The sequence below is a fragment of the Prionailurus bengalensis genome, chromosome D4 (genome assembly GCF_016509475.1).
Source record: "Prionailurus bengalensis isolate Pbe53 chromosome D4, Fcat_Pben_1.1_paternal_pri, whole genome shotgun sequence".
Taxonomy (NCBI): Eukaryota; Metazoa; Chordata; class Mammalia; order Carnivora; family Felidae; genus Prionailurus; species Prionailurus bengalensis.
The window spans coordinates 72309683-72326730 of record NC_057359.1 but is presented as its reverse complement, the minus strand read 5'-3'; the positions used below and the strand labels follow the sequence as shown (position 1 = coordinate 72326730).

At 42.3% G+C, this 17048-nt stretch overlaps 1 protein-coding gene across 1 annotated transcript in view; it reads right to left on the bottom strand.

The window, feature by feature from the left end:
- UGCG (UDP-glucose ceramide glucosyltransferase) overlaps positions 1 to 15217 on the bottom strand; it is a 38436-nt gene extending 23219 nt beyond the window's left edge. The window contains exon 1 of the mRNA XM_043565907.1: positions 14693 to 15217. Coding sequence (XP_043421842.1) covers positions 14693 to 14790 — 98 coding nt within the window. The 5' untranslated portion in view covers positions 14791 to 15217. The remainder of the gene's footprint in view (positions 1 to 14692) is intronic.
- Between the last annotated feature and the right edge of the window lie 1831 nt (positions 15218 to 17048).

Sequence of the window (17048 nt, the reverse complement as noted above, 5' to 3'; positions counted from 1 at the left end):
AATGTATACTATGCATTATCCTGTGTGCTGGAGATACAGTGATGGACAGGCAAATTCCCTACTGTCAAGGAGCTGCAGTCTAATGGGGGAATTGCACATGTATAGAAGTTCTTCTTCATATAAAACTCTCACGGTCAACCAAGCTATGTCCTAAAGCAAGAAATCTATTAACTTCGCCTGCCACACAGAGAAATGATGTTGGCGGGTGCCTTGGCCTTGGCCAGTGTATTGTAAACCAATCTGTAGCTTTCAAAACATGATCAACAGCCAATTTGCCTGGAGTCTCAAAAGTGGCCCAAGTGGTAGAGTCTTCCAAGTGGGGTGGCTCTGACAGGGTCTACAAGGTTTCCTGGTTTCAAACCAGTTTTTACTTTGGTATCTCGGGGCACGGTTTCTGCATCACTTAGAATTGAACTTGAGCTTACTGCATCCACACATTGCACAGGATCGATCACGGGTATGCATTTCCACCAGTGGCCTGGAGCAGGTGACCTGCCTTCTGTCAGGATCCTTTGCACAGTTCTTTCTCACTTTCAGGTTCTACACTGGGAATCCAGTTCTACCTTCCCATCACGCATTTTGTTTGCGACCTTGTCCTTCTTTTAGAGGGTGGAGGAGAGTACTTTTTATTGATGCATGACACACATACAGTGAAGTCACATATAAATAAGTATACAGCTCAATGAATTTTCTCAGAGTGAAACACCCATGTAACCAGTACCCAGATCAGGAAACAGGATTACCAGAACCCCAGAAGGCTTTGCATGTCCCCATCTACTAACTACCTTCCCCCTCAAGGGTAACCACTGTCCTCACTTCCAACACCATAGGCTAATTTTGCCAGTATTAAAATGTTATCTAAATGGAAACCCATAGGATGTACTCATTTGTGTCTGGCCTCTTTGACTTCATATGTTTGTGAGATTCATCCTTGTTGTTACATTTAGTTATAGTTCATGCATTTTCATTACAGCATGTATTCCTTATATTAACATACCACACTTTATTTAGCTACTTTCCGTTGATGCGCATTTGGGTTATTTCCAATTTGGGGCTAATACAGCCTTGTCTCTGTCTTTACAAAAGTATCAAAAAACTTGACCTAAACCCCACCCCACCCCCCACACTTAAACTTTTGGGCAAGATGAAGAAACAGGGACCCAATTTGCTTGCCCACCTGAAACAACTTTTTAAAAATCAGACAAAATCAGGGTGCCTGGGTGGCTCAGTTGGTTAAGCCTCCGACTCTTAATTTTGGCTCAGTTCAAGATCTCACAGTCATGAGATAAGTCCTATGTTGGGCTCTGCACTGAGCATGGAGCCTGCTTGGAATTCGCTCCCTCCCTCCCTTCCCTCTGTCTCTCTCTCTGTCCCTCCCCTACTTTTTCTCTCAAAATAAATAAATAAGCATAAAAAATCAGACAAAATATAGGAAACAATGGTTTTTAACATACTAGACATCAGGTAAAGAAGCTTAGTGACTCCTGCAACAGGGAAAACAAAGAAGCTAAGCCCTCCAACTGCTCCAGCTACTGCTTTGATACAGTTTCCAGACCAGGAGACCAGTGTTTCTCAATATTTGTATACATAATGCCCACAGGTGAAAATCACAACTTAATGGACTGGTTGCAGAGCCTAAGAATCTGTATTTTTATAAGCATCCAAATGATTCTGATGCAGGCCAGCGGTGAACCACACTGCTGTAGATTATAAATTCTCCAGGCTCCGGCAAAATAAGGATAAACAACAGTATGTTCTCAAGTTTAAAAAACATTGACTAGATAAGAATAAAGAAATATATATACAGAGCTCAGAAGGTCAGGTTAGTCTAGAGAGAGAAATATGGAGCCGTCCAGAGTTTGTTGACTACATAAGCTCTCCCGGGTAAAGCATGCCATTAGCAGGTGGCCACAAATCAATGTAACTGACATAGAGCCAGTAATACATGCAGGAGACCAGGAGGGAGTAAGCCAAGACGCAGAAAGGCAGGAAGAAAGGATTTATTAAAGATGGCTTTATTTGGCTGTTTTCTTTCTGAAAGGGTTCAAGGAAGAGCAACATTGAATGCAGCTGAGAGGTGAAGGCAAGAACTGAAATGTCCACCTCACTGTGTGGATCTGCTGCCTCTGGAGCACTGTGCATGGGGAGGGGGGAGCATGGAATGAAAAGGAAGCAAAGGAATGAAGCAAAGGGATGGATGCAAAGGAATGAAAAGTGCAATGTGGTAACACGGAATAAACACTAATTTCTCATGAAACCTGACAGTGAATAAAAAGGCAAGAGTAACTAGATGGAAAAAGGTTTTTCAGTTTAATTTGGGGGAAAATATTTTTAAATACTTGAGTATACAGAGTGAGGGGAAGAGCTAGTCAAAGGTAAAGACAGAGAAAATGGCATAGCACGGCAGGCTCCACAGTGTGGAGCAGGAGTGAAGAAAAGCTGACAAGACGGAAGGCAGGATAGTGAAGATTTAGAAGGGAAGGCAGGATAGTGAAGATTTAGAAGAGATTCCGCCAGTAATGGGTGACCTAGGCTAAATAAAGAAACAAGGCAGTGCCAGAGAGCACTGAAGGCTTAGCTGAGATCTGAGACCATGAATGTGTAGTAGTACTAACCCACATGGCTGTGAGATTACCCTCTGCAGGATTTTGAAAGTTGAGAAGCTATAAATTATGAGATGGGTTCAGGATAACAAGGCAGACTGATAGGAGGGAAGGCAAGGGGCAAGATGATGAAGGGATGAACTTGAGTTCTGGCTACATGGAGGATTCAATGAAACCAAGAGAGAACAGGTGAGGGCCACAACTGTGGATGAACAGCCCAGGGCACCTGTTCTCAACCTTAACTGCACATGAAAATCACCTGGGGAGTTAAAAAAAAAAAATCCTGATGCCCAGACCAGTTAGATCAGAATGTCTAGGGCTGAGACCTAGGCAAGCAGTACTTAAAAAAAAAAAAAAAAAAAAAAAAAGTTTATTTATTTATTTTTGAGAGAGAGAGAGAGAGAGAGAAAGAGTCCCAAGCTGGCTCTACACTGTCAGCACAGAGCCCAAGGCAGGGCTTGATCCCATGAGCCGTGAGATCATGACCTGAACCGAAATTTAGAGTGAGAGGCTTAACTGACTGTAATTTTTTTTTTTTTTTTTTTTTTAGGCCTCCCCTGGTGACTCCCAAGTGCAGTCAAAGCTGAGAACCATGGACCTAGGAAGACTAGATTTCCTGTAAGGAGAGAAGAAAGCTCAGGAAAATCAGGAAGATCAGCAGCTAGTTACAGGATGGGCTGAAAACAAGTAGCCCACGAAGTAGCTCAAACAGTGTGAGAATGGGGAAGAGCTGCAGGAAAGCAGTAGGGGCTCTCTCCACACGAGTCTCAATGTTGCCAGTTATCAGAAGCAAGATTCACAGCAACTGAAGAAATTCCCATATTAACACTCTATCCTTGCAGATTACTTGCGGGGTTATTTTTAGGTTATCCACAGCCGTACAGACAGCATACTGGTTTAAGAGCCTGGGGTGGAGGAGGTTCTCCTGGATTTCTATACCAGCTTCACAGATAATTAGCTGAGTAATCCTTGGGTAAATCACTTCTTTATCTCAAATTTTGTTAAAGTGTGTATAATTAATTAGTACGTACCTCAAAGTAGTTGTAAGAAACAGAGGCAATTAAGCCACAAGTAAACATTCAATGATAGCTAATATTGATCATTTTTTAAAGCTGCTAATTTTAAGGACGTTTTCCACCAAATGTAACTTCTCCGAATTACCATAGTTCTAGTAGGAGATTTAGAGATGACAAACATTGATGAGGCTTATACACCAGAATGGAAGAACTGGAAATTCACATATTTAAAGATTCTTTCATAGGTACTTAAATATTAAGCTATTACGTTGGGTTTAAAAATTTTTTTTATTTTTTAAAGGCTTTTATTTTTAACTAGTCTCTACACCCAATGTGGGGCTCGAACTCACAACCCCAAGATCAAAGAGTCACACACTTCACCGATTGCGAGTGCCAGCCAGGCACCCCTATAAGGCGTTTTTTTTTTAATTTTTTTTTTCAACGTTTATTTATTTTTGGGACAGAGAGAGACAGAGCATGAACGGGGGAGGGGCAGAGAGAGAGGGAGACACAGAATCGGAAACAGGCTCCAGGCTCCGAGCGATCAGCCCAGAGCCTGACGCGGGGCTCGAACTCCTGGACCGTGAGATCGTGACCTGGCTGAAGTCGGACGCTTAACCGACTGCGCCACCCAGGCGCCCCAATATAAGGTGCTTTTTTAAAACATAAAACAACTCTGGTGTATTAAGAAAGATTAAAGGGGGGAAAAGGGATCATCAAAATTCCCAAATCACGGTTAAAAGAGACAGTCAAAACATGGCATAAAACACATTTAATACAAAGTTTAAATGATACGCAGTTCTCAGGCTAAAATTATATCCCAAGTTAAAATTACACCCAATACTTAGGAACAAATCTGAAGTTCTGCGGAGATCATCCAAAAGTGTAAAGGCAATGCAACTAAGGAACATTAACAGCAATTATCCCCTGAAGTGGCCTGATCTCTTCCTTTAAACCATTAGATGGGTTCTCAGTGGGTCAGAGGCGCTGCATCAGTCCTGGCTTCTCTGAATTCCTCTACCCTCAGAGCCTGACTCAAAATGTGGGATTCTGCTGCCACAGAACCCTTCACTTGGCTCTCTCTGCTAGAGGGAGAGCTGGCCACGCTCAGAGTGGAGCGGGGAAGGCCAGACACCATGAGCAAAGGAACCCCCAGTGACTATGTAATCCAAGCACACTGCCTCCTAGAATGGAGACATTTTGAGGGAGTCCAAAAGAGACTGTTCTGTAGACTATTAAATCACCACGCCCGGTGCAGTCCCCAGAGCAAACACTGCAAGGCAGCCTTCTAAGCACTCCAGTCCAGGCCAGAGGGAGGCCCCTCCACACAGCCCTGAACACCTGGAAAGCCCTCAATCAGGGGCAGCGTGTCCCAGGCATCAGGCTCCAGCAGAGCCATAATTTGGGATTTTAATAATAATCTTAGTTCTTTATGGAAACAGAACCACCCCTCCTAATATATATGTCCATCTGAGTTTCAGAAATTTGATTTTATTACATTTTCAGGAACACAATGGGTTACAAAAAGGAATGGACCTCCTCTATGTCCGGTCAATGGTTTTGACTGGTTTCATGTTTAAAGAATAAAATCATCCTGGAATGTGACTGAGCCATTTTGGGGAGACAGAAAGCACGGGAAAACTTCAATGTGTCATTTTCCCGAGGAATTATTTCTAAATTAAATGTTCAGTCAGGAGCTGGAGTCACCCTCTGTCACAAAAGTCGCATTCATGTAATTAAGGCACGTCACTCTCAAGGGCAGGGAGGAGGAGGTGCTCATGGCCAGCTGCTCCAGGGCTGTACCTGCCAGCAGCAGGACAGGGGACAGAACACAGGGGACAGGAGTATGGGTACACGGGCTGGGCTGCTTCCTCAGAGTAACTTGGTCAAGTCCAAAAAGTCGTGAGGGGTGAATCACAGTCAAAAGAGAGAGCCCTTCAGGTCCTGCCCTCCATTGTGAGCTAGAAGGACATCTATTCACAGAACACTTCAAAGACCTCCAAGTGACTGTAAGAAATATTCAGGGTTTCTGGTGGACTTTATAGCAGCTTTACCTCGATGAATCCTAACTGCCGCTCTGCAGAAGGGTTTTCAACCTCTAAGCTGATGGGATGGCCTTATTTTATCTTGGATGATTTGTGTTTCCTAACAGCTCATTTCTAAAACTGTTACTCTTTTTTGCCATTTTGGCTTATCGTTTGAGCCTTCTAATCTTTTTTTTTTTTTTTAACGTTTATTTATTTTTGAGAGAGAGAGAGACAGAGCATGAATGGGGGAGGGTCAGAGAGAGGGAGACACAGAATCTGAAACAGGCTCCAGGCTCTGAGCCGTCAGCACAGAGCCCGACTCGGGGCTCGAACTCACGGTGAGATCATGACCTGAGCCGAAGTCGGCCACTTAACCAACTGAGCCACCCAGGCGCCCGAGCCTTCTAATCTTTTAATTCCCCTCCCTGCTTTCCCTTTCTCATAAATTTTTTTATTTAATAGTGCGTACCACTTAAAAAAATGTTTGTTTATTTGGGGCAGGGGGAGAAGGAGAATCCCAAGCCGGCTCCACACTGTCGGCACAGAACCCAAGGCGGGGCTCAATCTCACAAACTGCGAATTGCAAGATCATGACCTGAGCCGAGATCAAGAGTTGAGCCACCCAGGCGCCCCTAGTGTGTACCACTTTAAATGGCTTATTTTACAGTTTCATATTCTGATTGCATTTTGAGCAGGAGGGAAGCCTGGTATGAAGGGACACTCCCTGGAGAGAGGGCAGGCTCTGCTCTTCCCCTTCAGTCGGTTGGTAGCAGCCTCTGCAGCAACCTTAATGCAGAGAACTACACCTCCCAGAAGTGAAGAATCTCACACAAGGCTTCGAAGGGAGTAAGGATTCCTCGAGGGCAAAGTTCACCTTGCTTAACAGCCCCCCACCCCCACCCCAACAGCGCTTTTTTTTTTTAAATGTTTTTATTTATTTTTGAGACAGAGAGAGCATGAGCAGGGGAGGGGCAGAGAGATGGGGAGACACAGAATCCGAAGCGGGCTCCAGGCTCTGAGCTGTCAGCACAGAGCCGTCGCGGTGCTCGAACTCACGAGCTGTGAGATCATGACCTGAGCCAAAGTCGGACGCTCAACCGACTGAGCCACCCAGGCGCCCCCAACAGCGCTTTTTTTTAATAGTTCTGCGGGGTGGCTCGGTTGAACCGATTTATCTGACTCTCGGAATTCATCTCCTCTGTTCCATGCCACCAAGCCTGTTAATATTTCATGTAAAATTAGGCTGACTGCTATATCAGCAGGTCCCCTACTTCACATAGTCCATGCCTGCAATTTCCAATGATTAAAGGCTTCTGTTGTTGTTACTTCTGCCTGTGCCCTGGAAGGCTGTTACTGTGTGTTTATGATCACTAGGTGTCATGACTAATGTTACTTCTAGATACCACTTAACTTTTAAAAAATTGCACTGCATCAAAATGGGCTTCTTCAGCAACACAAAGCACACCTTCTGGTGCAACCTGAACTCTGCAGACAGAAGATTCCCCAGAGGACACAAAATAACCAATAGTGAGTTAGATTTATGGGAAAACACAAACCATTTCCACTGGACAGTAGACTTTAATTACATACTAGAGAATACGAAAAATTCCATTACCATTGAAAACAAATAAGATCTTTATTAATTTTACCATTCCCTCCCCCCAAAAAACCCCAACTCACTAATCCTTTGGTGACAAGTTAGCCCTAGTGTATGGGAGATGGACAGGGCATGGTATTTTGCTAATAACAACTAAGTAAGACAGGCACCCAACAGACTATGAGCCCAGCACACAGTGCTCAAAAACACAGGAGACCCTCAAATATAGCATCCACTCAAGCTGTTTTCAAATCAAAACTGTCTCAATGGTCTTCCAGAAAATTCCCTAAAGCAGAATGTGATGTTTAAATTAAACTGTTCTGTTTATAAAATAAAATTCTGTGGATGGAGGAAAAGTGGGGACACTTAATGATCTGCATGTCAACCAACTCAGGAAAGCACTGGGTTCGGCATCCCCTGAAGGCCAGATCGAAGGGTAAAGATTATTTATGACAAGACAGGCATTCCCATAGGAAAACCTTGGGGAGGAGACTCAGATCTGTAAGTAAACATGTTATTAATAGAGTCTTGTTTCTATTTTAATGTGCAATTAATTAGAAATAGGGAAATAAAGATTCCGTTCGGTCCAATACATTTCATCAGAGTCCATGGCCACTGAAAGCATCCCCAAATCTGACCATCTACCTCAGATCACAATGGCCAAATGATACTGAACTAATGAACGTAAATCCACCATCACTACTGGAAAAAATTCAAAGACGATTCATTCAACCAGCAATAATTGAGTGCCTAGTACACACTGGAGACGGAACAGTAAATAAAACACTATCCCTACCCTCAAAAGCTTACAATCTAATTGGGAAAAGAGACAACTGAACACACATTTACAATTTAGATGGGTAAAATCTAGTTACTAAAGAAGGATAGAAGGGGGGTGCCTAACCCAGTAAAAAGCTAAAGTCTAAATAGACTTGAATGAGTAGAAGTTAGTTAAACAAAAAAGGAGGGGAAAAAAAGGAGCATAAGGAAGGAGAATTCTAAAGAAAACACATTGCATAATCAGGGGAATGTCAGTAACTCAATGTTGCTGAAGAAACAAGTACAGGGCTCAGCTCCTAAAGAACTATGCATGTCTTGTTAAAGAGCCTGAATTTTAACGTGAAGGCAATAGGGAATCATAGTAAAATTTTAAGCACATGATCTAAGATTAGTGCTCCAGGAGGATAAGGCAACAGTAAGAAAAGTAAAGTAAAAAGGGAGCAAGGCTGTTGGAAGCGATACCAGTGAACAGAGATAGTTACAATAATCTAGAATAGAGATAAGGGGTACTGCACTAACCACGTAGGAAGAGGGAGGGTTGATGAATCAACAGAACCATCACTGAATATTAACACTGAATTACAATGGTCATTTTGCTTTTTAAAGCTATCACACTATAGTCCAATTTGGTATCTTCCCAGGCTCAGGTTAAAGGGGCACCCAAAGTGGTCCTGGCAGCAATGACCCTACCTGATCAACATGTGGCCAAAGTCCAAGTGTATCTCAGAACTGAACCCAAACAAGAAGCTCTCAATTCACATTCCACTAAGGCTCAGAACGCCAATGTATTAATGAATTTAAGGCAAAGGCCATACTATCTAAAAATAACATTTAAAGTGCTAAAATTTACATTAAAAACAATTCGTTTCTGACAGGTGGTTTACCACAGACATCCTGATACAATGAGTATTTAAATTCCATTCAAAAACTACGCAGCAGGTATAGAAGTTGTTGTGCTAAATAGGTTAGAAAAAAGTAGAATGAACTGGAAGGAAACCTCCAGGGAAAAGACCTCTGCTTTACTAGAGGGCAGTTAATATTTACAGATACAAGGAGTATTTCTACACTAGCCTGGCACCTCCAGTCAATTAAACGATAAAGCCTAGCACTAATCATTAGGACATTACATACAGAGGACAAAAAAAAAAAAAAAAAAAAAAAGATAATCCAAGCAGAGGGAAAATGGGAGTGCGGGGGGAGAGAAGAGAAAAAGAAGGGAGATAGAGGGAAAAAGGCAAGGTGTCTTGCTCCGATACCCTTATCATCCAGCAATATGGCTCCCGAGGGCTAAAAAGAGAAGAAAATGGCTGCTTCCAGACTTTTTAAAGGATTTCACCGCAGCCCCCAAGCTATCAAACCACATTAGATCTCAAAAAAGGAAAAACTCATAAAGATCACTTAGGGAAAAAAAAAAGTCTTGGGGATAAGAGCCCTGAATTTCAGTGCTCTAATCTGAATTTTATCTTGAGCATTATAGGCAGTAATCCCGGAAACGTGTGCCATCTAGAATATATCATGAAATGACTAAGTATCAGTTCAATATTAAAATTGGAAAAGAGCAAAGCAGTAGTATACTGATAGAGATACCAGTGAACAGAGATCATTTTGAAATATTAAAAAGAATGGCTCTCTAGTTTACAAATTATCTCAGTTATGTTAAATTGCAGGCTTATAAGAATTGTAAGACATCTGTGAAATCTTAACAAATAATCTGAGCAAGAATTGTTCACTGTATTAATCACACTGATCTCTATTTTTTTTGTTGTTCATTTACCCTTTTTTTAGTAATCTTACACCCAATGTGGGGTTTGAACTCACGGCCCTCACATCAAGAATCACAGGCTCTACGGACTGAGCCAGCCTGAGCTCCATTTTTTTAATACTTGGCTCTGTCTCTAAGAAGACACAATTCAATAGAACACTGAATCTAAATTAACTAGATACCATTGCACATTGTATTTGATTTAAAAAAAGAAACAGTTGGTTTTTTAAAAGTTTTATAGCTTTTCTCAGCCATTTTCCTATAGTATCTGTATGACTTAAATGTTTTTGACAATTAGGTGTCCATGATTAATCTCTTTAATGTGACAACCAGAGCCATATAAGTTTTTGAAATAGGATCCATTTCCATCAGTTGCTAGCACACAAATTTTATAAATTTTTTTTTTTACATTTATTTATTTTTGAGTGTGAGCAGGGGAGGGGCAGAGAGAGAGGGAGACACAGAATCAGAAGCAGGTTCCAGGCTTTGAATTGTCAGCACAGAGCTCAATGCAGGGCTCAAACCCACGAACCGTGGGATCATGACCTGAGCTGAAGTCGGACGCACAACCGACTGAGCCACCCAGGCGCCCCAATGAGCACACACATTTTAGAAGAGTCTCAATACCTGCTTATTTTAATATGTATACTTTACCTTGTTTCAAAAAGGATTCTAGAGGACACAGAACATGCATTCAGAAAACATATTATTCAATAAAATACAGAATATTGGCACATCTTAACCAAAATATTGTTGCCAGTGTTCTTTAGCTTTCCTTGTCAAAATGTTGATATTAAGTTTGCAATTTTACTAAGTACAGTAGAAAAAGGGGTAGAGGAACAAACCTTAGTGCTCAGCTAGAAAACAATTCAAACCAGGAAGTATCCTTATTACAATAAGAAAGGGATCAAATCAAATCAGTAAGTAATTCTGAAGGTGGCACCAGAAGAAAGAACTTAGCAAAAAAAAAAAAAGGGGGGGGGAGGTAAGATTTAATTTATACAGAAATTAAGCTGTTGCCTGGGTGGCTCAGTCAGTTAAGCATCTGGATTAAGATTCTGGATTTTGACTCAGATGATGATCTCAGTTTGTGAATTTGAGCCCCACTTCTGGCTCTGCTCTGACAGCATGGAGCCTGCTTGGGATTCTCTCTCTCTCTCTCAAAATTAGTAAATAAACTTAAAAAAAAAGAACTGTTAAAAAAAAAGAAATTAAGCTGTTGACTATTTGCTCTATGTTGAGTTACTCATTTCAAAAAGGTATTCTTAAGATTCCTTTAATGAATGAACTATTCATTATAATGTTATAAACTAATTGCATTTTTTTCATTCTATTTTCAGGATCCTGTTACTGGAAGTCACAAAGGTAACTATGTAGGGCATGAGAAAATAAATACAAAGCCTCTCTATGGTATTTTAATGAAGCTAAATGCACTAACTGAAAGTATTTAAAGAAAACTTTACTGTGTATCATTAAGCACAAAATAAATAACTTACAACAATTGTAGAGTTGTCTCAAGTCTAACACCATGGGTTACTTGGAATATTAAGCTACATTTCTCATGTTTGTTTTAATTTAAAAAGTGCGATTTTATCATTATGTATATATTATAGAGGGAAGGGGATATATTATACTCCTATGTTGAAAGAAGTCAATTTTCTCCAAATTGAGCTGCAAATTTAATACTTCCAATTAAAAATAATATTTTAATCATTCCAATTGAAAAACAAGGTTACTTAGGGCTTGGGAAAAAATCTTAAAGTATATCTTTAAGCAAAAATGCATAAAATCCAATAAAGTTTGCAAAAGAATAAGGGGCTTTCCTCACCAGTAATGAGGTAATAAAACTTCATTAATTAAAACAGTGGAGGGGTGCCTGGCTGGCTCAGCGAGTGGAGCATTTCACTCTTGATCTTGGGACTGTGAGTTCGAGCCCCTCACTGGGTGTAGAGATTACTTAAAAATAAAAACTAAAAAAATCTTTAAAAAATAGCGGATACTAGTACAAGAACAGATCGATGAAACAGCACTGGGAATCTTGAAACATGCAAGAATACAGAAGAATTTTAGTCTATAATAAAGATAGTATTTCAAAACTGTGGTATAATCAAATAATAATTCAATTAGTGATTTTGGGAAAAGTGGCTAAATATTTAGGTGAACCTAAAATTAAGTCTCTAGATCTCATCATATCACAAAGCAAAATAATGAGTACATTACATGATAAAATGTAAAAAAAAAAAAAAAAAAAGAGGAAAGAATTCAAATTACTAAAAGAAAACGGATATTAACCATATAATAATTGGAGGAATAGCTATAAAATTACACAAGTCAGAAACATTAAAAAAAGAAAAAAAAGGCCTTGACAATCCAAAACACAGGTGCACATACTTTCCTCTACGTTAAACGTATGTACAAAGTTGAAAGACAAAAAAAAAAAAAAAAAAAGCTGGGGGAAAAAAATGCAACCTATCACAGAAAAACAATCTTCGTATCAAAAAGATTAATACAGCAATAGATTGCAGCACAAAGGATTATGAGTATGTAATTTACAACTAAATGTAACTAGCATATCAATATATGAAAAATGTTCAATAGAACTAGTAATTAAAGGAATGAAAATAAAAAACAGAAAACAGTGAGGAGCACGATAAAATGCAAGGGGGAAATGAGGACCAAAATACAATGTTACCAGGACTCCGAATAGATACAACCTTCCTATAGGGCAATATGTAGCAAAGTTTAAAATGTGCTCCTGGCCCAATAATTCCTTTCAGGAACCTAAACTAAGGAAATCCTCTCAAAGATGTACACATATGAATTCATCACAGGGTTGTTTGTAATGTTGATAATCGGAAACCTAAATGCCCATCAACGAATACATATTAGTACCTCATAAACGAAAATGCCATAAATCTATTTAAAAGGATGCAGAGATGATATTTATTAAAATAGGAAAAAAGTGGTCATGACATTTTACATGGAAACCCCATGTGGGCAGGTTGGGCAAAGCCTGGATGTCTTGTTCTTCAACCTTATTTCCAGCACCTAGAAAAGTGCCTTGTAAAAAAGGAGCTCCCAGAAAGCATTTTACTAAATAGATAAATTTTAAAAGCAGGCTACAGAACAATAATTATAATGTCAATCCCCACCCCCTTCCTTCTTTCTCTCTACACACACACACACACACACACACACACACACACAATTGGGAGGACAGCCACAAAAGGCTGACAAGGTGAAGTTCTGGTGTGTGTAACTTTTCTTTATTCCTCTCTGTATTGTCTAAATTTCTTACATAGTTAGCATTTTTAAAATTTTTATGATTGGAAAATAGTAACAACATTGCTTTTTAAGAACTCATATATATTTAAAATGAACTCCAGAAAGTGTTCAGTGACATCAGCTACAAACTACAAAAACTGAGATCAGCAGTATCCAAGTGGCATGTTTTTTTCACCTCCAAATAAATATCTTTGGAGTATGTTTTCTACAATGTACCACCTTTTTCCAGTACCAGGAAATGCCACCCTATCCTGATAAAATGCAAACTTTCCAAAAGGAAAAGCACATTTTTTTCTAGAGTAAAAAGCAGGGGGGGGGGGGGGGTGAGTAACAAATTTCTTAAAAGTCCTCCCATCTCAGGGTGGCTCAGTAGGTTAAGGATCTGACTCTTGATTTCAGCTCAGGTCATGATCTCACAGCTCTCAGGATAGAGCCCTGCATCCAGCTCTGCACTGACAGCCCAGAACCTGATTGGGATTCTCTCTCTCTCCCTGTCTCTCTCTCTGCCCCTCCCCCGCTTGTGCTCTCTCAAAAATAAATAAATAAACATTAAAGAAAAAAGTCTTCCCATCTCCTCTATTGACATACGCCCTCTTCTAGTTGGTGATAAAGATTACTATGTATAATCATGTTTTTTTCAGACTAAAATGCCAGTGAATCTGTATCAGCAATGTGCTCTCTGTAATTCTTCCCTTTCTTTAGGAAGGCAGATTTCATTTTAAAGACATTTAAACAAGTGAATGTTTATTATTATTCTATCATTATTCATTACTCATTATTCTATCATTATTCATCCCACTACCCTGTTTTATATCATTCAGACTTTATCACTATGTGAAATAACCCTATTTGAATTATTATCTGCCTCTCCTTTCCACAATGTAAGCTCTATGAGGACAGGAATGTTGTCCTGCTCACCACTGTGTCCCCAGTGAATGGCATCTAGTAAGGACTCAAGATGTAGTTGTTAAATTAATAATGAAAAAGGTCGGGAGGGGGGAGACAAATTTAAATAAGACTATATGTAAGGAAATGGAAAAAAGGAAAGAAAACTACAATGAAATACACAAGCTGACATGACTCTAGGCTGTAACGTCAGCCCGGAGGTTTGGTGGATATTTTTCAAGGTGGACAGGTGCTCCACACCTATCTAAAGGCATCCAGGAAGAAGAAAAATCCACAGGGAGGTCTCCGGGTAGCTGTGTACAGCTCCCAGAAGAGTGAAAATGATCATCATCATAACAGAAATGTCGTCCAGTTCGAAAAAACAACTACAGCACAACAACACACTATATTTGGCCCAGATGAAAAATCAAACGAAGCCCCAACACAATGAAACCAAGCAAGCAACGTTCCGCCGACACATAGAAAGATCATAGTCTCCTTTCCCCAGGCCGTGCAGTCGCCCGCAGCCCAGCAAACCCCCTCACTCACCACTTTCCCCCCTCAAGGACCCCCGCCCCAGCTGGTCCAAGGTGAGAGGGAATGGAGTAACAGTCTGAGAATTAGCTTTCTCCACTCCCACCCGAGCCCAATCCTCTCCAAAGCGCAATGCCTCCCACTCTCCCACCCGGAGGCCCTGACCCCCGCGCCAAGGGCTTCTCCTGCTGCCCCTCACTCACGTGTAGATGATGGCCATGAAATGCATCAGCCACAGCACCAAGAAGAGGACGAACCCGAAGACGGCCATTCCCTCCAGGGCCAGGTCCAGCAGCGCCATCCCCCGGCCCGGCCCGGCCCGCTCCGGCCGCCGCCGCGGACCGCGCTCCCGCCGGAGGACAGGGTGGGCGCCCGGCGCGGGGGCGCTGGAGGGGAGAGGAAGGTGGGGAGAGGAAGGGGCGGAGGGGGGTGGGGACGGAAGGGGCGGGCAGGGCCCGCGCGCCCCGCCCGCGCGCACTCGTTCGCGCGCTGCCCTGGGCGCGCTCGCGGCTGCGGGCGCTGCGGTGGCCGGGTTCCGTGGTCAGAGCGGCAGTGGCCCCCGCGCTCCGGCTCGCCTCTCCACACCCTCACAGGCGCCGGCCGGTCCTTGAGCGCCTGCGCCCCAGATGCCAACGCCCCGCCGCCTCGCCGCGGGACCCCGGGCCGCGCAGCTCCGCACCCTGCTCCGCCGCCGCAGCTCCGTGCTCTAATCGAAACCGGCGGCCAGCGATCCGACTCCCCGGCGCGCCCCGCCTCGCCCCCGCCCTCCGGAACCGTGGCGCCCGCCTCTCCGAGGGGCGGTGCGCGCCGCTGCTCCCCGCCCACCTTGCCGCCCTCGCGCCCGCTGCGTCACCGTCACCTTCGAGAGCGCGCCCCTGCGAGGCTTCTGCTGGACGCGAGCCCGCCTTCTCTCCCCGGGCTCCTGTCTCCGCCCGCGCCTACCCCTCGGCGTCGGGCGGCGGCGCCCCGGGCGGCCAGCCCTGCAGCCCCGGGGCAGGCCTCCCCCGGCGGTGGCGGCGCGTGACCGTGTGTCCGGCTCAGAGGCTGCTTGCCCTCTGTCCGGCTGCAGTGTTCGGGGGCGCCCCAGAGAAAGACACGGAGTTCCAGGCAGCCTCTCGGGTTGTCTCGAAATCCAGTTTCCAACGCTGTGTCTGCAGCTTCTCCGCCGGGCACCACTCAGAGAGGCTTAGGCCCTCCTCCAGGCCATGCTCCTGGACGCAACGGGTGTCCCATTGCCTTTCTTTCTCAATGCTTTTAATGCTGTGTTGTCTTGGATCACAACCGACCGGAGAGCAAAATAATCGTATGCCTCACATATCTCTAAGCACCGTAGAGAATGTAACGTAAAAGAAATTCTCACATTCACAAATATAAGGAATCAGTTAGTATGGAAGTCCCCTAAGACTACTGTCCAATACGGTAGCCATATGTGGCTATTGAGCGCTTAAAATGTGGTTGGTAGAAATTGAGACGTGCTGTGCGTCTAAACCATCCGCCGATGTCGAAGACCACCTCATTAACCAATTTTGGTTACAATTATTGATTACATCGTGAAGCTATTTTTTGATATATTGGGTTAAATTAAAAATTATTAATTTTACTGTTTTTGTTGTTTTACTCTTAAAATATAGTTACCAGAAAATTTTAAATTACGCATGTGGATAGCACTGCTCTAAAATGTTAAGCAGTGGCACTATGGATTGTAAGGCAATTTGGCATTTATCTTCATTTTAAATCTGTCCAGGGAGACGTTTTAATCTAGTATTAAATGTTCCTGTTTGTTTCTTTAGCCTAGATGAGTTTATATTGTTTCTTGATTGTTTTATGTTTAGACGGTGTTTATTATTTCAAGTGATTTCCTTTAAAATAATCCATGACCTCCCTTGAGATTTCAGAATTGAATTCAATTTTGAAAAGAAGTTGGTTATTTTATCATTGCTATTTATTATAGCTGATATTGAGTAAATGAACTACCTTAATCTACAGTTAAGTGATAAATTACAATCAGAGAAGAGTTTAAATTAATGTCTGTACTGAGAACCAATCTGCATTTACTATACTTTGTGTTTTACTGGGGTAAAGTCGGTGAGAAAGAACAGTGCTTACAAAGGAAACTTCTATTGTTCAGAGTTATTGGTTGATGAATTAAAGTTATAGTGGGATGATACACTACTAGCAAAATAACTACAAATGGAAAAAATTTTTAAGTTTATTTACAGAGAGAGAGTGTATGTGCGCACGTGTGCGCGTGTGCAAGCAGGGGAGGGGCAGAAAGAGAGGGAGAGAGAATCCCAAGCAGGCCCCACACTTGGAGTGCAGAGCCAGAAGCAGCAATATTGTACTTGAGCCTAGTTTCGGTTGGTCTTGTACAAACCATTCTACAGTATCTGTTAGGACCACATATTCCAAAATGAATATGCATGAATATGTAACCCTAAATTAGAATATATAATCCTAACATTCTATAGATACTATAAAAGTGTGCATTTCTTCCATGTAGCACAGCAGCATAGGAGTCTAGCAAAGAACCTGTCCACTGATCTCACTTTTAGCAGTTAA